This window comes from Carettochelys insculpta, chromosome 5 (genome assembly GCF_033958435.1).
Source record: "Carettochelys insculpta isolate YL-2023 chromosome 5, ASM3395843v1, whole genome shotgun sequence".
NCBI classification, from domain to species: domain Eukaryota; kingdom Metazoa; phylum Chordata; order Testudines; family Carettochelyidae; genus Carettochelys; species Carettochelys insculpta.
In genome coordinates, this window is record NC_134141.1 from 28,433,931 (window position 1) to 28,457,051 (window position 23,121).

Genomic DNA, 23,121 nt, shown 5'->3' on the forward strand with positions numbered 1-23,121 from the left:
AGCCAAGATTTTTAAAATCCATTATTTGCCAAGGTCATTATGTCATATTGTTGCTATTTTGAGAGGTCATTATCTTTGGGAGTTTCCATAGTAAACACTTACATTATTGTAAGTATTTTTACATAAGAATGGCCACATTCAGTTGTCCCACAGTGACCAATGCCAAATTCTTCAGAGGGAAAGGAAATGAACAGAACAAGCAATGATCAACTGATTCATCCCCTGTTGTCCAGCCCCAGCTTCGGACAAACAGAGCCTGATGAAACTCAGATCATGGTGTTGCATCCCTGCCCATTGTGGCTAATAACCATTGATGGACTTGTCCCCTAGGAATTTATTTGGTTCATTTTTTAACCCTGTTTCGTTTTGGCCTTCACAGCATCCCCAACAAAAAGTTCCACAGACTAACAATATGTTGTGTGAAGAAATATTTCCTTTTATTTTAAACCTGCTGCTTATTAATTTCATTTGTGATTGCTAGCTTTTGATATGTGAAGGACTAAATAATATCTCTTTATTTACTTTCTTCACACCTGTCAAGATTTTTTAGACCTCTACCACATACCTAATCAGCTGTCTCTTTTCCAAGCTGAAAAGTCTCTGTGATTTTAATCTCTTCTGCTTCTTACCCCTAGTTAGTAGCCCTCCTTTGTACCTTTTTCAATTCTGATATTTTTGGAGGGGTGGGTGACCAGAACTGCACACAATATTTAAGATGCGAGTGTACTATGAATTTATATAACAACTTTATAATATTTTCTGTCTTATCTATCCCTTTCCTAATTGTTCTTAACTTCCCATTAGCTATTTTGACTGCTTGCTGCACATTAATTTTCAGGGAACAATCATAATGACTCCAACATCTCTTTCTTGAGTGGTAACAGCTAATTAGGCCCCAATATTTGGTATGAGGTTGCTTTCCAATGTGCACTACTTTGCGTTTCTCATAGAGACCACTATCCCTGTCTCTCCCCTCATTGGCTTGGACACACTCCCATAAATTCGAACACCTCCTTCTGTTACTCCTCAATTTCAATTTGTGGGGAAAATACTGGTTTCAACACACTTTTCTTGTCACCATTGGCAACACCAATTGTGTTAAAACCATTTTTAAAAGCCATCACCAAGCATAAATCATAATTCAGCAATATCATAGCCAATGAGCAGCAGATTTTTTAAAATCTTTTATAAACTTTTTAAGTTAGCCAAACCATTTACTCCCAAGGAAATTCAGGCTGAAGGCTTGTGTTCTTGACTAGTTCAGATTTTAAAGTGCCAAGTAAAATGCTGATAAATGCATTTTATTTGAATCATTATATTTAATTCTATATCTGCCAGTATCATGAAATCAGATGATTGTCATCACATAGTGATGTTATTTTGTTTCCACAGAAATGGGATTGAAACTAAATAAATCCCAAGTAAGAGAGTAATGTCCTGAGAGTAATGTCCTTTCTTGGATTATACAGAATTGCTTGCTTGTGAGAACACTCCAGTTTAACCAGTAAATCTCAAGAGTTATTGCCCTGAATAAAAATTCAGATTAGAAAGCATTAACTGTTAAAACCAGTTCCAATTACAGTACCTCAAAGATATAACAGATCTGATTCTCTGCTACCCTGCATGGGAAGTAATTTTAAAATGATACTAAATCAGAATTCTCTACTAATTGTATACTGGTGGTACCATTTTACACCCACTTTGCACAGGTGTAAATTAGTACCCTCAGTGGAAGGCAGCAGAGAATTAAGCCCAAAGTGTATAATAAATGAAAATCACCTTTTCAAACCACATTTTCTCATGAAATAAGAGAGGGAAAATCGGAGGAAGGCATTCTGTCTCCTTGTATTGGTCCAATATGCAGACACTGAGGTAAATGTTGTGTTTTTCTGGCAGGAACACACCAGGGCAAGTGACCTTATAAAAGAGAAAATAATTATGCTGATCAGAGTTCTTTTAGGGCAATCTTCCCATATTGTTCCACCAATATGTCTTATGCAAAATCCACAGGGATAATCATTGTGGTCAAGAAAGTGGTCTGATGTTTATGCACTAGGCATCTCTGTTAACATTGTCAACAAGGGTACCAGGTAGGGTCCATTTCTATCTTTAGTACCAATGGAAGTTACAGCTGCATAAATAAGGGCAAGAACTGAGCTTCTAGAGTGGGGTTTTCCAAAGTGGCTAAGTGTAAGTCTACACTGGATTAAATCAACCATGACTGGTATCTGTGAACAGGCACAACATGTTTTCTTTATTTTTGTTCCTTTTATTTAAAAAAGTTTGAATGTGGTATGCATTTGCTGTTTTATGTTTTATTTTGGACTTTCTTGTTTCAATAACTGTATTCCTAGTTTTCAAATTCATTAATTTTAACCCTTTACTGATCAGTACATATTTTAATTTGATACCAGAAGAAGGAATTCAAAGGCTGTGGTAAGAAAAACTTATAAAAATAAGTATTTGCATATCCATTGAAAAGAGCTTTACCAAAGATAGATTATTATCTGTTTTTTGCTAGACTCTGAACTGACTCAGTAGTATGTTTACACACAGTGTTGTGGAACTGGCTCTAGACATTTACATAGCCAAACCCATTCAACACTTTTTTCCTGGCATAGATCACAGCCCTCAGGGCAATTCCCATTGTTTCCACAGGATAGGCACGTTATATGAAAACAAAGTCATCCACCACATCTTAAAGCTAAAGGGAGAAGGTCACCTAAAAGCAATTGGAATGCTCTTTGGCTTGGCAGAGTGTGTATTGTTTATTAGAAGTTATCCCCTGGAATCCTTTAAACACAGAAGTTATCAGAGGGGTAGCTGAGTTAATCTGTATCTTCAAAAAACAAAAACAAACAAGAGTCCGGTGGCACCTTACAGACTACCAGATATTTTGGAGCAGACAAGCAAATTCACCAGACCAGGGGAGGTGAATGTCCCCTGGTTCGTGGCCACCTCTGCTGGCCTGCTACAGTGGGCTCCCTGGCCCCAGCTCCACACAGGGCTGCCAGGGGATGCTGGCACCCCAGCAGTATCCCCTCAGGAGCTGCCAGGGGGCGCTGCCTCCAGCCCCAGCTCTGCTGTCTCGTGAGACTTTGCCGGGCCAAAGAATGCCGGTTTTCGGAGGTGTAACTTGTACTTTTTTTGCAGGACAGCAGCGTGGGGACACCCAGCAGGACTCTGTGCTATCGCCTCCACGCGGGGAGGCTGTACCTGCTACTCCCGCCCCTCCCTCGCTAGCGCTGGCCCTGCACCTGTCTCACCGCGTGGATCTCCAGCTCCACCACCACCTTCAGCGGCATCCCGGGGGCGCTGGCAGGGAGTGAGGGAAGGGCTCTCCGGCCGACTGCGTCCGCCTTCCCTCCTGCAGCCCCTCTGCCTACACCACGAGGCCGCGGCCGCTCTGCGGAGGGGGAAGCGTCGCGTTGCCGTGGCGACGCAAACGTTCCAACATGCCTCCTTTTGGAACGCGGAGGCGGCCGCCGCGCGCCCGAGAACCGCTAGAAGAGGCGGGGAACTGGAGGGGGAATGTTCCTCAAGCGGCGCTGCAGTGCAGCTTGCCCAGAGCTGCGCGCGTAACCTCCGTCTGCAACCTGTGGGTCTGCTGCGGTCTGCCTACAAGATTTGTGTCTCAGGCCTATCTAGTGTGGGTGCTGCAGCTGTGGCCCTGGTAATTTATGTAGCAAGCCTGCAGTAAGGCATGCCTGCACAGAAGGCTGTGTATATACCTGCCAAGACTCCTCCATCTTCAACTACTCGTGGAGTCTACCCTAAAATACCTCAGAGGGGTTCTGCTGAAAAGATAGCAGCAGCTGCATGCTGTGCTACCATTTTGAGTAGGTTTTCTCTTGGTTTTCAAAATGATCAACATAAGATCCAAGTCTTCACTATGCTCCTTCCACCCTCAGCATGCATTCTCAATGGTAAGATAGACCTTTGCAGCATCTTAGGATAGGAACAAGTTTGCAGCAGAGATGACAGGGTAAGATCAATGTGCAGAAGGTTACTATGGGAGAATAGTTATTAGAAGAGCCATTTTGAACCTCTGCAAGTTCCATGAAAACAGTAGCATAGCTACAGTGGTACAAATAGTGCAACATTACCAAGGCCAACAATTCTCAGCTCTAGACACAATCATGTAGTGTATCTGATTCACCAGCCTAGCAAAACTTGAGCTATGCTGTAGTGCAAAGGGGATTGCTGGGGGAGAGAGGAACCCACTGACCTTCAGGGCAGGGAGGCAGCTTCAATGGGAGAGCCCTGTGACCAGAACAATCCTGAACCTCGTGTATGAGCAGACAGAAAGGATGTGCAAAGAAGGTGTGAAGGGATCCCAGAACTGAGGGGTGCACAGGTGAGAATGGAGACAGTGTGGTGCCTCCCAAGAGGTGGAGCATAAACTAAAGGCATTGGACAGTTTGCATGGACCAGGAGAGGTGGGAAGACCAAGGGGGGGTGGGGGCTAGACTGAAGTAGGAGCTAAATAGCAGTCAGTAAGCTTGCTGAGGTGGAGTGCCAACATTTGACCTTTTGACTTCTATGTATGCCTGATTCCCAGTGATAATTTTTACACTAATAGTCCTACTTATAATAGCTTCATGAATAAATAAATTGAGATACAGAGCTTTACCCTTAGGGCGGTGGTTGGTAGCATTAGCTGGTCTTTTGTTAATCCACAGGTGGCATGCCTTTGAGCAAGCTCCCCATTACATGGTGGAGGAGGGGTGGGACTGAGCTCCCACTTACCGATGAAATTGGCTCACATGTCACTCTTGGCACCTGTCCAGGGGTCAACCCCCGGCTAGAGGTTTGGAGCATAACTGGGTGGAGCTGGGGGCCTGGATCAGAGCTGCTGAGGTACAGCAAAAAGCTTGGATTGGGGCTTGGAAGGTTAAATCAGAGACAGAACTAGTGGAGGAAACTGAACAGGGAGGTACAGCCGTACGGAGGACTACAGGGGAGAGGGTAGGGAGGTGGACAGGGTACAGATAGAAACCAAAGAGGTCCAGGGGATGAGACCAGAGCGGGGTGGGGGAGACTGAGGGACACCGAGGACAGCTGGATCAGAACCCACAATCGGCTAGAGGGACAGAAGCTGAACTGCCCTGCGCTTCTTTGGTGAAGGCTGACCATCAGAAGGAAAACGTGGAGCTGTGAGGTTGCACCGTGCCCATGGGAGCAGAGGCCTGGGCGGTCTATGGAACTTTAGCTCTGAATTCTCAGGAACTCGAAGTCTTAACTAATCTTGGAGTATACACTACAGTACTAATCAAGGATGGCCTGATCAGTACCACACTGTACCGAAAACCTACTGATCACTATACTTATCTACACCCTTCTAGTTTCCATCCTGCACACGTGACTAGATCCATTGTTTACAGTCAAGCTCTTAGGTACAATCGCGTTTGCTCTGATCCAACTGACAGAGACCAAAGATTACAAGAACTTTACCAAATATTCATAAACCTGAATTACCCACCAGGAGAAGTAAAAAAGCAAATCGACAGGGCCAGAAGAATACCCAGAGACCAGCTACTCCAAGATCGGCCCAAAAAAGCTAAGACCAGAACACCACTGGTCATCACCTACAGCCCCCAACTCAGACCACTGCAACGAATTATTAAAGACCTACAACCTATCCTGAATCAGGATGCCACACTCCAGAAGGCCCTGGGTGACATGCCTGTTCTCTCCTACAGACAACCTCCCAACCTTATGAGGATCCTCACTAACAGCCACAGTCTATACCCCGGGAATACCAGTCCTGGAACCTTTCCCTGGAACAAAGCCCGCTGCCAGCTTTGTCCACATATCTTCTCTGGAAATACCATCACTGGACCTAACCAGGTTACTCACAGAATCACAGGCACTTTCTCATGCTCCTCTACTAACATATATGCCATCATGTGCCAACAATGCCCAGATGCTTTGTATATTGGACAGACTTCTAACTCCCTTAGACAAAGGGTCAATGGGCACAAAACAGACATCAAAACACTCCAGATCCACAAACCAACATTTTAATGGAATGGGGCATTCTGTCAATGACCTAAAGGTATGTGTGTTACTGAAAAGGAATTATTGCACCGTTCTGGAAAGGGAAACAGCTGAGCTGGCTTTTATATTCAAATTCGGCACATTAACACATGGTTTAAATCATGATGGGAACTTTCTGAGTCACTATAAGGGCTTGTCTGCATACTTGGCTCAATCTAATTCTTGACCTAATCCCCCACCCCTCCACTCTCTAATTTGCTCACCTTGATTATCTTTTTCTGATTTGTCCTCCTTGCTTACTGTTTTTGGTTCTCTGTGTCTTAAATATTGAGTCTGTTCTGGTCTGGATATGGTCTGAAAAAGTGGGTCTGTCCCACGAAAGCTCACCTAATAAACCATTTTGCTAGTCTTTAAAGTGCTACTTGACTGCTTTGTGTTTTGATAGTGTAAGGACTAGTACGGCTTCCTCTCTGTTACTAATCCTGGAGACGCGTCTGATGGATCGCACGCACACGGTGCTGCAGCATCGACTCGCTTCCCAAGTGAGGGGTTTACTCTTCTTTTTAAAACTCTGTGACCTGGCCACACCCTCGCGCTCCTCCAGCACCAGAGGGCCCGGAACCTCTTCCCTCACTCTACCCTCCCCAGGGGGCGGGGTTGTGCGCCATGACGTCACGTCGTCCATCTCTGTCGTCGGAAGTGACGCTCTACCTAGTTTCCGGTCAGGCTGGTAACGGACTAGAGCGACGGGCGGGGCCGACCGGGCTGGTGTCTCGGTGGCGGGGATGGCGCTGTGGCCACCGCGCTCACGGGATTTCCGCGCGGGGGAGGGGCAGGACTCGGTCCCGGCCTGCGCGCCCCGACCGCCGGAGCCGCTGGTACGTCCCCACCCCTCCCCCCACGCCCCAGGAGTGCGGAGCCCGGCCGCCTGTCCGTGCACAGCTCGGTCTCGCTTCCGTCGGCGGTGGCGGAAGCGGCAATTCCCTCTGGGCTGCTGCGGCCCTGTCAGAGCATCTGCTCGCGCCTCGGTGGGGAACGGTCACCCGTTCGCTCCTTCCCGGCCGCTCGCTGAGGCTGCGCCCAGTCCCGGGCGCTCCCGTGCCCGGCGAGTGTGACGCGCAGTCCCTTGGGCGCCCAGTGCAAAGTCTCTGCCCCGAAGGGGCCCGGTTGGCTTGGGTTTCCAGCAAGGGCCTAGGGTGCGCCCGCCCTCATGCCAGGTAGCGCTGTCTCTGTCGGCGCTCGCCAGGCCAGCACTAGAGTATCGCTTTGCCGTTTCCTGTCCTCCTCCGTGCTGCTGGGTGTGTGTCTAGCAAAACGAAATCTGTACAGCTGGGTTATGTGTGTGGCACTTGTCCAACTTACTACATCACCGTGCTGATGAAAAAAGTCAGTATGTAGCTAGATAGGGCACCTCTCTGGGAGAGGTAATCATGTGGGTTTGAAAGAAGCAAGGGCTGGAAATCCTATAAAGACACCATGGGGATATAGTATTCTTTGGAATACAGTATATCTCATCACTTTCAAGACATACTCTTCTCCTTTGATTCTTGTTCTTTTTCCTTGAAATGCTATCAACCGTAATTCAAAGCCTAAAATAAGCATGAGAAACTGTAATCACTGGGAATTTATACATCTCTTTTTTTGGGTGCCATATGAAGTGTGATTTATAATTATTAAAAATCTCTCATAGTTTATGTGAGACTAAGTGGAACAGGACAGTTTTCTACATAGCCGTCCTTTGCACAGCATGTTTTAAAGCAAAATATATTAATCTGTTTAGAATTTAAACAGTACTCATTAAAGTCCAGCTATGGCCATACACTGTAAAAATGCTACTTTATTATAGACGTACATGTATTTGGACTTAAGTCTGGTGTTCGGCTATTGTTAGTACTGCAGAACCTACAAAGCTAAGAGAGAACCAGCTGGATCTTATTTTCACCCACACTTCATCATAAAAATTGCTTTCTGCAATTTGGTTAGAGACACTTTGGCTGGTAATAGATGATCCCTGAGTCTGCAAGGCTAGGAATTAATAACATTTTATTTCATGTGTAAACTGAGCCAAATCATTGATGTAAACATCCAACTATGTATCAATTTTAGTCACTGTTCAGACTTTAACCTCACTTTTATCACAGTTCTGACTTCTGTATCCCAACTAACCAAACCTTTTTGCTTGTCCTGCCTAAATTCTCTCCACTTCTCCAAATAAACAAATCTGATTACCTCCTACCAACCCCAATACAGATATATGACTATGGGATTGAACTGGCTTGCCAAAAACAAAAGGAGTTTGTGAAGAACTCTGTGGAATGCAAATGGAGTCTAGCGGAAGCCCAGCAGAAACTTGGTAGTTTAGCTCTACATAACTCTGAGTCCCTGGATCAGGAACATGCCAAAGCACAGACTGATGCTTCAGAATTGAGAGAGAGGGAGGAAGAATGGAGACAGAAAGAAGAGGCATTAATTCAGCGAGAAACACACAATCTATGGAACCCAGATTCTGTTAGCAAGGATGTATTTAATAAGGTATGAACTGTATTCTCTTGCATGAAGCCAGGTAAAAACGAGGGATAAAACTCAGTTTCTATTGCAAAATTTTTTGGACCTCTGTGCTATATAACTGAGTCCGGACTGGAAATGTTATTGATCTGATGAAATGGGTCTGTCCCACGAAAGTTCATCACCTAATCATTTTGTTCATGTTTAAAGTGCAATGTGACTGCCATTTTGTTTTGAAGGGATAGAACTGTTAGATAAATCAAATTATTTATAAGGCACTTGTAACTTATAATGAGGTTTTTTTATCCAGAATACTCCACATGACAAGATTACATTCTGAATGGATATGCTTCCATTTATTTTATTAAAATCCACAAAAAAGTAGTTTTGTACTGATATCAAAGTACAAATGCTTCTGTGCTGCTAGCAGGGATCAGAAATTGCATTGGTCCAAAACAGCAGTTGTCTGTAAATCACATGAGGATCCAATCCTGTCTTGTTCATCTTAAAAAGTTTTATATTAAACTTACAAATACTAAAGATAAAAAAAGTAGGGATTTCTAAAGTTTTAAGACCCAACACCTTGCTGTCTGCTGTACTAGAAATACTTTGGTAGATGACAGTGCTGGTCCTGTAATCCAGGACCAAATATTAAAAGGAATCTTTTTTTTAAAAAAAATATGGTGTTAAATGTCAAAATTCCAGTTTTCTAGACACCACCTCATGAATGTTAAATCACGTTTATGCATCAGTGTGTTTGTAGGTTTTGGGCCTACAATTACAACTTGAACCTCTATATAGTCTGGCACCCTGACCAGTGCCAAACAAGAATGTGCTGAACCTTGGGAGGTCAATAATGTCTAGCAACATTACCAACACTTCAGCTGCTTACTAGACTCTTAGAAGATGTTTAGGAGTAAATTACAGCTAAATAACAGCACAGAACACTGAGAGCCTGGGACTGGTAGCTGTAAATCAACATTATGGGACCACAACAAACTTGGGCATACCCCTGATAAGTGGTCGTCCAGCTAACTAAAATCGTGCCAGATAATGGATGTTGCTGGATGAAAGAGTGCCAGACTAGACAGGTTCCATCTGAGAAAGCATTACTTTTTAAATGAAAATTCAATGAAATGGTGTTCTCATAATATCATAGTTTAAAAGGGCATGGGAAGGAGTACTCTAATTATGCTCTCTCCCTCCTCCACAGAGTTTTATTAATCAAAATAAAATACAAGAAACAGAAGATGAAGACAAATCCAAATCATTCATGCAAAAACACGAACAAAAAGTTAGACATTTTGGTGAGTACCATTTTCTCCAGGTTTTTAGTTTTGGCTTTATGCATTCATTTTGTTTAGATTAGGTACTATTGTTTTATAAAATGGATATTTAGAAATGAAGTATCTGGCTAGTAGAGTCCAGCTTTAGATTTCTGGTATATCAGGGTTTGGGGTTTCCTTTGATAGTCATTGCAGCATAGTCTTTTCCAGGTAAGAGGCAGCAAGCTGTGGAAGTCCTACAGTCAATAATTCTTTGCAGATAAACACTCTTTCATGCTTCATGACTTGAAGTTTTTGCAGAAGAATGTTCTGTCTACTTTATTTAACTCTTAATAAAAAGTGATGTTAGAACAGTGCTATTGTAAGTCATGAAGTGTTTTTAAAGTGAAGCATTTGTCCTTCATGCTTATCAAAAGTATATCTTCCTATGGAAATAACAGTTCAGTAGCTAAATTTCTAATATTTTAGTTCAGATATTAAATACTCTTGTAGATTTCAGCTGTTTGCTGGTTGAACACAAAGCACCTACAGATTTAAGAGATTTTTCCAGCTATAGGGGGAAAATTTTTCTAAGAATACTGCCAAAGCACTAAGCTTAGCTGCAAACAGAAACAAATGGTGGAAAGAGCATGGCTGCTTGGAAGGAAGATGGAGGGTTTTCTTCTGCTCCAAAGTTATTGTTGCAGCTGGACGGTCAGTGGTTCTGTTTTGCTTTCTCTAACCTCTGGAATCCTTTCTATGATTTGCTCTTGTGCCTACCTAGGCTGTTGCTTGCAGCTTCTGCCAAACATTTGTTAATAGTAAGCCAGGTGTGGAATAGTTTATCCAACTATATCAGACTATCTACTAGATGGTACTTTAAGTATAGTTGAAATGTGATCAAAACCATTGCAATCAAATGTCATATTCTGAAGTTTTGATCGTGTAGTGTTCTAAAATCGCATACCATCTATTACAGTTAACTTACAGAGAAATTCATAAAACTTAATATTCCTTTATTTATGCTCTTGTGTTTTAAAGAGGAGTTCTAAATAAACCAGAAATTCTAAATGCTAAACTTTATTCTTTGTCTTCAGCTTCTTGACTGCCAATATAGTAGAATAATTAAGTACTCTAGCCATTGAAGAGATAAAGGTGCAGTACAGACTGCTTTAGCCACATAGCCTTAATCCTTTTATAGAAACCACATTTACAAGTGAAAGTGCCAGTGTTTAATCAGGGCCTTTCTGTTGAAACTAACAAAAAGGAAAAAGGGCCATCCTTTATTTTGGTCACAAGCCAGTTGAGTGCTGAAATGTCATTACCACTTCATGAATTATAAACTTGGCTGCAAAAGTAAGGGTGACATAGACTAATGTTTACATTAGCACTTTTGTTGGTTGGGGTTTTTAGGTGTTTTTTTAGCTGTGAATGTTTTACTGACAAAAGCTCCAGTGTGGACAACACTGTCAGAGGGAGATATGCTCCCACCAACAAAACTGCCACTGCTAATAAGAGTGGTTTAATTATGCTAGCAAGAGAGGAGTAGCTTACACAAAAGACCTTACTGCTGCAGCTCTACCACTTTAAGGTCTGTACTGTAAACATGTCCTAAAGCACTGTATCACATTAGTGGACCCCTTAACTATCTCGCCTCTATTGCTGTTAAAACCATAAACAAAATGTACTTTAATGGTAACACTTAGCTTCCTAATTCTTTTTCACCAGGCATGCTAAGCAGATGGGATGATAGCCAGAGATTTCTGTCTGACCATCCATACCTTGTATGTGAAGAAACAGCTAAATATCTCATCTTGTGGTGTTTTCATCTAGAAGCTGAACAGGTATTAGGCAGATCTTAAATTGCTTTGAATCTGGAAAAGGCATACCTTTTCCCTGTTTATGCTACAGACAGACTATCCCTGTAGATTGCACTAATTGATTTCTCTATCCCCATCCTGCTTCTTGAGTTTTCAGTTACTTTATTGGAGGGAACCTCCATAATAACATGCATTATGTCTGCTCTTCTGTAGTTTTTCTCCTGCCTAGCCCCATTTCAGCTTAATTCTGTAGGACCACGATGTCCAGTACACTCCGCATTCACCACATCTGGTGAACTGGGAAGCGTATTGTGGTGAATGTGGCTCAGGTGGCGGCTCAGAGGCTCATGCCTTGGTTCCTCAAGCACCACATGGCTCGGGCAGCTGGTGTGGCTCTGGGAGTCACTGGCAGTTTGCTTGGAGATGGGGGTAGGGTGCCTGGCTAGGGGGAGGGGCATGTGGCCATCCATTCAAGTGCTTTTGGACACCGCTGCTGTAAGATATGAATTGGCAGTCATGAAAGTAAAGCATATTTAAAATCTTTGTTACATACTTACAGTCTCTCTTTAAAAATGACTTTAACCTTTGCTTCCAGAAAAATGCTCTGATGGAACAAGTAGCACATCAGGCGGTTGTAATGCAGTTTATTCTAGAAATGGCCAAAAGTTGTAATGTGGATCCTCGAGGCTGTTTTCGTCTATTTTTCCAAAGAGCGAAAGTAAGTCATGAGGTTTTTAATGCTAGAGAAGCTTTTGCAGCATCTGTGAGGGATCACTGTGAGAGCAGCTGATATTTTTTTCATGACAGCTGCAAGCTAAAATGTCCAAAGGGAATCACTCCAGGGGAAAAGTTGACTTCTTGGCAGCCTTTTGTGCAATAAATGGTTACGCAGACTATGACAATGGAATTTCTGTGGATTTTGTTGTGCTGTTGGGAGTGCCCAAAAGGAGAACTGAGCATAAAATCAGTGTGTCCTTCATATGTAATATAATGTGTCGTTCTTTCTTGCACAAATAATGTTGAAAACTGTCTCCCATTTCCTCTAGAACCTTATTCGGAAAGAATTATAGTTCTTGCTAAATCAATATCTTTTTGCTCTCAAAAACTGACTATAAAAGGAGATATGGACACTTCACAGGACATGTCTTCATTGCCCTTGCTTAGCCAGGGAGATCTGTTCAGGACTAGATTAGCTCCTCAAGTAGCTGGTCTCATCTTGTACCCTGGAGACTGCATGCTCTTTAGGAATTACGCCTTTCTAGTGACCCCATATAGTCACCCAGGAGCAACAGTTTAGGCTCCAAAGAGCTATGACTAAAAGACACTTTGAAATTTTGGGATGGGGACAAAGAGAGGCTTTCCACAGGACCTATCCCATGCACTCCTCATTTGCCTCCATCACCCTCCTCCCAAAGAAGAAAGAAGTGCTCTTTCAGAATTTTAAAAGCAGAGTGATCAGCAGCTTTCTTCAGAAACCATGGTCAAAGTTGAATACTCTAGCATCTGATCAGGCAAGCACTCCCTCACAGTAGCTCATAATAATTTGTAATAAATTTTAGTTAATTCTTTAATACAGAATTGCTTAACTGTAGTTAAAAGTATTTTTGCCAAGTTCTTAAAATATTAAGTGAAGTTGAAACACATCCTAACGTAAAAATTCAAAAATGACATCCTTCAGAAATATGAAATCATTACTGTTAGAGAAAAATGGGTTTTACAGTTGAAGTTTTAAATTGTATGTGCTACCAAAAAAAGCTAATTCAATCTAATGCTTTTAAGATTTAATGGTAAACATGAATTAGACATGCTAAGCAGGGAAAGTGATTTCATAGTCAAAACTAATTAAAAAGCATATTTTAGGACTTGGTATCCCTGTTAGCTTTTTTTATCCAAGACTCTATTTTTCACGCTGACTTGTCTTTCACTTACCAGCATTTTCATATCACTACAGGGTACCTTTCTGTACCCACTGCTGCAGTTTGTACTGGTCCTGTCTGGATGTCTTGTGTTCATAGGGGCTGAATTTGTGCACTGCTGTGAAAGAATTTGAAGATATTTCAAGTACTTAGTCAGACTGTTCATACTACCAGATTCACTTGTGGGGGGGGGGGGAGAGAGTGCCTTGTCACCTAATGTGGGAGTCCCTGCTTTAAAGAGTCTACTTCTGAGCACCCTTGCCCTTAAAGCTTTTAAGGTGAAATGAAGAATGGGTTAAAATTAACATCTCTTCACAGCTCCTCAGATGCAAGATATTGGCCATTTCTCATATTTGAACCACACTTGAAAAAATAAAAATCAAGAACCCTATCTAAATTTTCTTCTTCTGATTTTTTTTTTTTTTTTTTTTTTTTTCACAAATCTGCCATTGGTTTACCCTCCATACTTGCAGCTACAGTTTTGGTGGTTGGTTCTTGTTCCATATTTCATTGTACAGCTTTTTTTTTTTAATAATGTGTATACTTGTATAGCCAAAATTTTACTTATAGGTGTGAGTGTAAAGGAATACTTAATTGACAACCTTTTCTTTGTACAGGCAGAAGAAGAAGGTTATTTTGAGGCTTTTAGAAATGAACTTGAAGCATTCAAATCAAGAGTGAAAATCTGTTCGCAATCACAAAATTTTCAGGCTATGTCATTTCAGAATCCCATTGCCTATACTGATCTCAGTTCCTTAGGAGTGTTGGAGTTTTTGCCAGAGGTAAGTTTTTTCAATAAATCCATTTCCAGAAATCATGTAACTCTTTTAAGGCCAGAGTCTGCCATCTCTGCTCATGTGAATTAGTACCTTTTTACTTCCAACAGAACTACTTGGGAATGAAGTTAAATACAGTAAATTCTGTTATCCAGTATGTTGGAAGAATAGGGGCACCACTTAATCAAATATTCTGGTTAGCCGAGGGTTATACTTCACCAATGGAATACTACTTTTCAAAGAACTGCAATAAAATAACATATAAAATAATATACTGGTATTGACCAATCCTGTAGAAGTACTGCAATGCAGAGTGACTGGCTTGTTGAAGCACTTACATGTATACAGATAACCTACTGTATAGACAAATTTTTTGTGATACTACATATCCCTGTAGGTAGCACATGGTGTACACACACATCACGAAAAGTACACTTAGGACTTGCCTATACTACAGGGAAGAGCGACCTGTTCAGAGTCGATCTTCGAGTTTGGTTTTGTGCATCTGGTAGAGATGTGCGAAATCAAGCTGCCTAGGGTCACCAGTCAACCCCGCGTTCTCCTTGCTATCATGAGGAGTAAGGGAGTTCAATGGGTGAACCTCTCCTGTTGACCTCCTTCTGTATGGATGGCCATGTGAATCGATTGCAGATAAGCTAATTCTAGCTACGCAATTGTAGCTAGAATTGCCTATCTGCAGTCGACTTACTGGACTAGTATAGACCAAGCCTAACACCAAAATTATACTCTGATTCAGAAGACACTTCAGGATCTTGCAGCAGTACCTCAGAGTCATCAATAGCAACATTATTTATCATTGTAGATGTAGAAGGTCTAAGAGTTTGGGCTGAAATTGTAAGACCCCTTCGATACACCCTGAAAGTGCCTTTTTTTTTTTTAAATCCCTGGTTTCAGGTTGCTTACTTGTCTCTTGCCTCTTTATTTTCATAAAAGTAGAGTGCAGAATAAACAATTGCATAATATGCTGGGCAGTACACTAGTCTGTTTGATAGACTAAAAAAACTGTACTGGGGGTTACCAGAAATGCTGATTATATATTGAGCTTTCTGGTTAACTAAGTGTCAGATAACAGAGCTTATACTGTATTCTGTACATCAATGGTCCCCAACCTTTTTATATCAAGATTGCTTTTGGAATTTAAGGTCAATGCAAGAGCTACACTGCCCTGCTCTTTCCACTCACTTTCTGTTGTTCAGTCTTCTTCCACCCTCACTCACTTGTACTTGGCTGCGCAAGAGGTCAAGGTTTGGGAGGAGGATTTGGGTGCTGAGTCTGGGAGGAGGTTTGGGGATGGGGTATGGATTCTGGCTCTGGGAGTCAGGTCATGGCTGGGGCTTTTGAGAAACAAGTGGGGTGCTGGCTCTGGGAGAGAGCTGGGAGTTGGGGTGCAGGCTTCTGCCGGGTAGCACCTGCTGGTGGCAGCTCCAGGTCAGTTGTGCAACAAAGCTGAGACAGCCTCCCTGCCTACCCCAGCTCTACATTACAGCTGCATGTGTCTACAGGTGTATATTTCCACTGATAGCCCTACAGATCAGTGGATACTAACGTCTTTGCTCCCAGGAGCTGCTGTAGCCAAAGGAGACGAGCGTGGTGATGCCACACTGCCTTGCCTGGCAGTTTCTCCTGGTCATGTGGCTTTACTGCCCCCCAGCAGAACCGTATAGCCATGGACAGAAGATGAGGCTGAGGGCAGTGCAGCTGCATGGCTGGATAGAGCTGCCAGCGCAGGATGCTGGCTTCTAGGAGTGGTGGCACTGCATTACTCTCCTTTCGTTGCTGCAGTTCCTGGGAGTAGAGCCTTGCGGATCAGTGGATACCGATGTCTATGCATGCAGAGCGCTACGCACCACTCCCAGAAAGAGCCAAAAAGCCCCTGTGGCCCCAGAGTTTGGGGGAAGCACATGTTCCACCCACTGCACCTTTGCTGGCACCCCCCGTCAGCTGTCATTGGCTGCAGTTTCATGGAATGGAAGTGGGGCGGGAGTACTGCTTGCAGCCAGAAACAGTGTGAGGAGACTCCTGCCCCTGCTCCCCTTCCACACATACACATGGCTGCACTGGGTACTTCTGGGAAGGGACTAGTGATGTGGGGCTGGGGCAGGTAGGGAACCTGCTGAGTGCTAATTGCAATCAGTTGGGAGGCTCCACAGGATCGACTCGTTGATTGGATTGACCAGTTGGTGATCACTGCTGTATATAAACTATTTGCCATGCATACAGATACTCATAAACCAGTCTTCATGTCTCCTAAACCCGAAATAGCATCCAAGCACAAATCCAAATGCACTTTGAACCTGTTAATTCAGCCCTAATGCATTGAATATTCATATACATAACCTAGTTGCAAGTAATCTTATCTGCTTTAAGTATGCTGGAGCAAACATTATTATAAAACTGATTCTATAACTAAATTGTGTTTCAAGAGGTGAAAATGAACTTCCAAGTAAATATGAGTATAAAGTTCTCATTGAGGGGAATGTACAAATAATAAAAACTGTAAAAAGCAGCCTGTGATAAGAGAACTATACAATACCTTTAACACAATGAAGTTTCAGTATAGGTAGTTTTGGATTACAAAGCATGATTTAAATGTTAATAATGAGGGTCTCACATACATAAAAGAAACCTTAAGGTTTTTCTTCATTTGGATAATTGAATTGGGGTCACAATTAAGACATTAGTTTTGAAATCAGTTTAAGATGAACCCATACTCAGGTTTACCTGCATCTGAGATAATTGAGAATAAAGTTATATTTATTTCTCCTTAGTATGTATTTTCATAAAAGCTTAGTACAGTCATAAGGTTTCCCAAATTTAAATTGTTTTTAATAAGCTACATTACCATTACTGTTAGTCACTGGCAAATCCTTATGCATCACATTAAAATTTATCTCTTCACTGTGAGATGCAGACAATTAAAAGGAGTTAGGCAGGGGTTCAGGAGGGGCATCAGGGTGCTGGAAGGAGGTCTGGGTGCTGTCTTGGTGGCAGGGGGCCTCCGTGCTAGGGCCTGGGATGCAGATGGGAAGTGCTTGTTGCTGAGATGCAGACACAGTGAGCTAAGCAGTATTCACTTGACAGCAGAGAAGTGGAAAATTAGAATATCAGTATTCACTTGTTTTCTCCTGTGTTGCAGACAGCAGACTCTCTTCAAAGCTACGTAAACATGGGTCTCTGTAGTTCAAACTCATTGGTACGCAGAGATGATGAGGAACCCAAAATGATGGATATGCTATAGTACTTCTAAGACTGAGGCCAAGTACTTTTATTACAAAGAAGAACGTGGCTATTTTCTTGACACTTATTTCTGGGTGCTGCACTTTATTTTTTGCGTTTTGTCTCTCCCCCCCCCCCTTTTTATATTTTTTTTTTCCTTTTTTTGGAAGGAGGGTAATCCAGAAACACATTTGTCATTTTGTTTTAAAATGTGCTGCTAGATTTTTGGTTCCCTTTTAGGAAAAGGGTTATTGTATGTTACTGAATGTGAAACTGGATGTTTTTTTCTGCTACTAAACTTGCCTTTATTCTTAATTTTAGGAATCAAAGTATGGCAGACAAATCTGCACAAATATGATGTTTACGAGAACTGGTTGATTCTAGATGGAATCTGCTATAGTCTTTTATTATAGACATGGACAAGTCTTGTTCTAGGAATACTAAAGATCACAATTGTACTCATGCTATATTGCTGACATTAAGCTTTCAAATCTGATTTTATCATGTTAATAGCAATAAATCAAAAGCTGTTATCAAATTGGCAGGTTTGGGTAGCTCAGATTAAAAGCAGTGGTTTTTTAATCTCTACTGCAATGATTAAAATTTTATTTTATGCTTTCAGACAAAGGACTCTATTTCTGATTGTTACTAACATGTACATAACGTTTTTATAATTGCTTCAAAGTGAGTTTTTGAGCCCATTTCTAGCAGCAGGGTCATGGAGAAGCTGACTCTTCTACTCTTTAGTGTTAACTTCAAATTTTAAGATTGCATAACAGGGATCCAGCATGAATAAATGTTTGCATAAGGGAAACAACTTGAGGATAAGATTGTGCTGCAGCCAGATTCTCTTCATATCAGTAATGAACCGAGCCTGAGTGCCAAACACTGACTGAACACTGATTTATAATTTAGGCTTGTTGTGGTCAAGTGTTCCTCTGTTTAAAAAGGGAGCGCCGTGTCAGTAATATTAACACCAAGTGGTTACGCGGTATGCATAACAAAATATAGGGAGGGTATCTTAAGAGCCATCTGCTTTAGAGCTCTGCAAACATTAGACTTCTTAATATTTTCATAATTATGCCATAACAGGCTGTGCAATCCAAAACTGCTACTAAGCTTTGCTAATTGGTTTCATTATTTTTAGGGTTTGTACACAGTGTCTATGTAGCTGGCCTATTTCAGTGTTGGACTGAGCCTCCCTGGTACCACAGTATAAATGCCTGGATATTTTCTTATTTTATAATGAAGCAGCTATGTACTAATGTATTCTTCTTGAGCTATGTTTTCTACTGCTCACTAACTTCTTTGCGTGTTTACGTGGCACAAAGGAGCAGGAAAGCTGCCAGATTTCTTCAGCCTAAAACTGCTGCAGCTGGTGCAAAACTCGCAGCGCTGGCCAGCTCCTATGCAATCCTTCTATAGCCCCAAGTGAAGGGAGCAAATTTGAAGTAGTGAGATTTGGTTTTTCTTTGCTGTTGGACAGCCATAGGTAGTAATTGTAGTTTGGAGTGCCTCCTAATGTGCCCTAAGGCACGCACAGGCCAGTTTTGGCCCAGAAACAGCTACAACCGGTAGATTCGGGTCCTTTATCTGCATGATGTGTGACTAGGCCAATTTTGTCCTTGGTTATGGAGAACTATAAGAACATTTCTTCTTTTCAGTCTTACAGAAACTTTATGGATGGGAATTTTGAAGTGAAAAAAGAGAATCAGGCTTCATAAACTTTTACTAGAATTTCATTGGCATGTGTGTGAGCCATTAGCATGACGAGCTTATCTGTTTGCTAGTGCTGGAGTATAGAAACAACTTTGGTGGCACATTCTATTAGGTGTTCTGTACACCAGCTTAAACACTTGTGATCTCTCTAAAGGTAAGTCTATACAGCAAAGCTATTCTGAAATACCAGCTGTCATTTCAAAATAGTTATCCTAACATCTGTACAATGTAGCTATTTCAAAATAGCATTTGGTTTATTTCAAAATTCGTAAACCTTTGTTCTACAAACAATAGCGCCTATTTCAAAATAAGTGCTGATAAAACAGGGAGTAGAGACTATTTTAAAATAAGCCATAGTGCAGCCAATAGCTCTATTTTGACATACAGCATATACACCCATAGAGCCTATTTCGAAATAGTTAAGTGCTATTTCAAAATGCGTTTTTGGGTAGCAGTGTTATTTTGGAATAAGGCTGCTGTGTAAACATACCCTAACAGTGTTTCATGGAGAGAAAGTTAAAGCTCTGGCCAAAAGCTGCAGGGAACATGAGTATATTTTCCCATACTGTAAAATCTGTTGTAAGTCAGTAGTGTCTGTGAAACATGTGAAGGAAATATTGCAAAAGGGCATCTCCTTTCTCTTATTACTAACTTCCCCCACAGAGTGACTACACAGTATGAGAAGTGACCTACCTATGCAGGGTAACAGGAACCCTTTAATCCATCTCCTATATGCAGTAAATCTTGTCAGCTACAGTGACCTTGTAACCTTCCTTGTGCAAATAACTGAAGTTTCATCTGCAAATGCTTGTTGCTCTAGTATCTAAACCCTAAGGTTGTTGCACTTGTGCTATGGGACAGCCACTATACTGTTCTCACAGAAAGTGAAGAAACAGGTATTTGAGCTAGTGCAAAGTAAGGGGTGGAGCTGTTGCTTTTGGTCTGGAAATGGCCCAGAACCCTCTGCAATGCTGTTGTCAAATGGAAGCATAGAACCAATCAAAGTTTGTGTGGGAATGCTCTGGCTAACAACCCATAAGGCAAGTGTCCAAAGGGATCCAGTCTTCAAAGAATGTGTGTATGTCTAGAGCTGTCTCTGTGGACATAAAGGCTGGCAGCTGCAAAACTTTTGTCTGGGTCCTCTTCAGAAAAGGATGTAACTAAACGGTACCTACCTCAAAATAGCCTTACACTTAAAACACAAAAAGCTTTCCAAAATCCTCACATGCTTGTCTTGGATTGTCAGTACTGAAGAGTTCAGTATAGGAGAGGGTGGTGTTAATACTTAAGAGAAAAAACCCTACTGTAAACTATTGTAACCATGCCAGCACAACTAGTAGATGACTTTTTTGTAGAGTCAACACCAGAGAAGTGTTAAAGCTCGCAGCAACATGCTCTGCCAGTTGTACTAGTTTGGTAAAGGTGAACACTCTGCATGTGATGATTTGTTGACTTCTGTGCCTAGTACATGCTGACCAGTTCTGAAGAAGCACGACTGAGGAAAATGAAATCAGCAGAATCCATAGGGCTGAAAAAATGGCTGAGTTCCTTGTAGAGGCTAGCATTAGCTGCAAAAATCTGGATTACTGGGTAGTTGAAGGAGCCACATTTAGCAGGCTGTTTGACCTACGCCCTCAAAGTCCAGTGTGGAATGGGAATGAGGCTGGTTTCCTACTAACAAAATGCAGGTTGAACCTCTCTAGTCTGGCACTCTTGGGACCTGACTGGTGCTGGATGAGAGAATTTGCCAATAGGTGGGAGGTCAGTATTGTCTAGCAGCATTACAAACACTTCCACTGCTTACTGGGCTCTTAGACAGTTGGAGTAGATTAGAGCTAAAAAATAGCACAGAACACAGATCCGGGACAGGAGGCTGTACACACACTTTATGGGACTGAGGGAATTTGGCCACGCCCATAAGCAGCTGTCCAGGTGGCTAAAAATCATGCCAGATTATGGATATTGCTGGATGAGTGTGTTCTGGATCAGAGAGATTCAACCTGTACCAAAATTATGCAATGTCCTACAAGATTAAGAGAAATTAAGCAAGATTACCACCACTGTTTAATATCTCTGCTCTGTAACCTCATTAATTTAGGATTAAAGTTACATTCTACCACACCAAAGACGGCGTTGTTTCCAGTGGGATTCTTCTAGATGCAGCTGAATCTTCAGAATCTTGTTCATGTTGTAACTTAGTGGAGTGAAGTAGCAAAAAGGTCAGCCTTGTAACTTTAAATGTGGATAAATAAAGACTTCAAGATAATTTGACAAAACATTGCTAACACGTTTAATTAAAAAAGCCTGAAGATATACTTATGACAAGATATACTTATGATACTTACCATACTTCCCCTGCCCTACTGCTTTGAAAATAATACTTTATTCTGTTGTTGTGCTATGTAACTGAAACTGGAAATCACCCAAGCCCCTAATAGAATATTACCAATGTTCAGGATTCACTGTTCATGAAAACAAACTATCTAATCCATATTTATTGTGCTTTGTCTACTCAGGCATTCCAACCTGGCTGCTTGTTAGGTGAGAGGCCAGGCTACAGCCTTACTGATCCCCGATCAGTTTTTTCTGGCATACATCTTAAGCTTAACTCTTCTGAATTACATTTCATTACTCCTAGAAGTAGAAGCCCAAACAATTCATCCTCCTTGAGGCAATAAGAGCTACATGCCACTGGACAGTTATCTAATTAAACTAGATGTGTAATATCCAGGGCCATCACCCTTAAATTCCATTAACTTCCATAGAAGTCAGCAGCTTAAGTGTGTCTGTGGATCTGGCCCTACTTTCTTTCCTTGTAATTTGGTGGCTCTATCAATTTTCTGATGGGGTAACAGATGCTCAAGAGTATGATCTGGTAGGCTCAGCATATAACCAAAGTGACTTTGGCCTGTTTCCTCACCTTCACATTTTGGTTAATAGCTCATGCATGTTTTAAGTCTGGTGTGCTCTGCAATGGCATAGTTGAGGCCAGGTCTACACTAGACCTGAAAGTCTATTTTGGATAGGTAATTCTAGCTACAGCAATTGGGTTAGTAGAATTGATGCACTGGAAATCAACTGATCTGTCTTCACTAAGGAAGAATGATGGGAGCGCTTCTCTCATTGACCTCTCTTACTCCTTGCAACATACAGGAGTCAACTGTCAAATCCATAACTCAAATCAAACTCCAGAAGAATGATCAGGTCAGTCTTCACCAAAGTGTAGACCAACCATTAATCTTTCACATCTGTCAAGCGTTCTCCACTTTAACTGAGTGGGGTTTGGATTACATTTTCCAGTTGAATTTTCTGCAGTTTTCAAAGGGAGTGATCACCATCTACCTAAGCAGTTTTGTGAAGGCATCCAAGACTTGTCAAAGGTGAGATACAAAAGCCTTACTGTAAGCATAAGCAAAGTTCCAATTTTCCGCTGCCCTGTTAAGTTATTGCACGGGAGCGGAGTGGTGTATTGTTACTGTTGTTGGTAACACCTTTCATACCGATATCTGCAGATTTTCAGTATGACTTATACTCTGACAATGGTTCAGTTTCTAAGAGGGGGACTGTGACAGTAACATACTGCTAGAAACAGTATACAAGTTCGAACTGTAACCAGCTCCCAACAAGAAAGTTACCACTGTTTTGCCTACTTAGCCTGCATCTTTACACCATTTTCACATGATTTTGGTGTCCAAAGTAGCTAGCTAAAGCCATCTTTTCTACAGCACACTAAATACAGTGTAAGTATGCATCTGCTGAAAGCTGCTGTGTAAACAAGAGCAGTTATGACAATTGCTGTGATGTGAATTTTGAACACTTCTGCTCACTAGTTTTTATAAGTAATCTTGCCTAATGCATCACGTCAAGGAAGAAATGCTGATGT

The 23,121-nt window shown here is 41.8% G+C and overlaps 2 protein-coding genes across 3 annotated transcripts in view; one reads left to right on the plus strand and one right to left on the minus strand.

The window, feature by feature from the left end:
• Positions 1 to 3,493, minus strand: part of SPATA6L (spermatogenesis associated 6 like) — a 46,415-nt gene extending 42,922 nt beyond the window's left edge. Inside the window, exons 1-2 of the mRNA XM_074994858.1 lie at positions 3,267 to 3,493; positions 1,780 to 1,917 (exon numbers count right to left, since the gene is read on the minus strand). Coding sequence (XP_074850959.1) covers positions 1,780 to 1,917; positions 3,267 to 3,305 — 177 coding nt within the window. The 5' untranslated portion in view covers positions 3,306 to 3,493. The remainder of the gene's footprint in view (positions 1 to 1,779; positions 1,918 to 3,266) is intronic.
• A 3,217-nt stretch (positions 3,494 to 6,710) lies between these two features.
• Positions 6,711 to 23,121, plus strand: part of RCL1 (RNA terminal phosphate cyclase like 1) — a 108,258-nt gene continuing 91,847 nt past the window's right edge. Inside the window, exons 1-7 of one of the 2 annotated variants that reach the window (XM_074994860.1) lie at positions 6,711 to 6,878; positions 8,251 to 8,532; positions 9,719 to 9,812; positions 11,499 to 11,614; positions 12,186 to 12,308; positions 14,124 to 14,288; positions 17,440 to 22,955. In XM_074994860.1, the coding sequence (XP_074850961.1) occupies positions 6,786 to 6,878; positions 8,251 to 8,532; positions 9,719 to 9,812; positions 11,499 to 11,614; positions 12,186 to 12,308; positions 14,124 to 14,288; positions 17,440 to 17,541 (975 nt within the window). In that variant the 5' untranslated portion in view covers positions 6,711 to 6,785 and the 3' untranslated portion in view covers positions 17,542 to 22,955. Of the gene's footprint in view, positions 6,879 to 8,250; positions 8,533 to 9,718; positions 9,813 to 11,498; positions 11,615 to 12,185; positions 12,309 to 14,123; positions 14,289 to 17,439; positions 22,956 to 23,121 lie in introns of those variants that run through there. The other variant, XM_074994861.1, reaches the window with a different exon arrangement.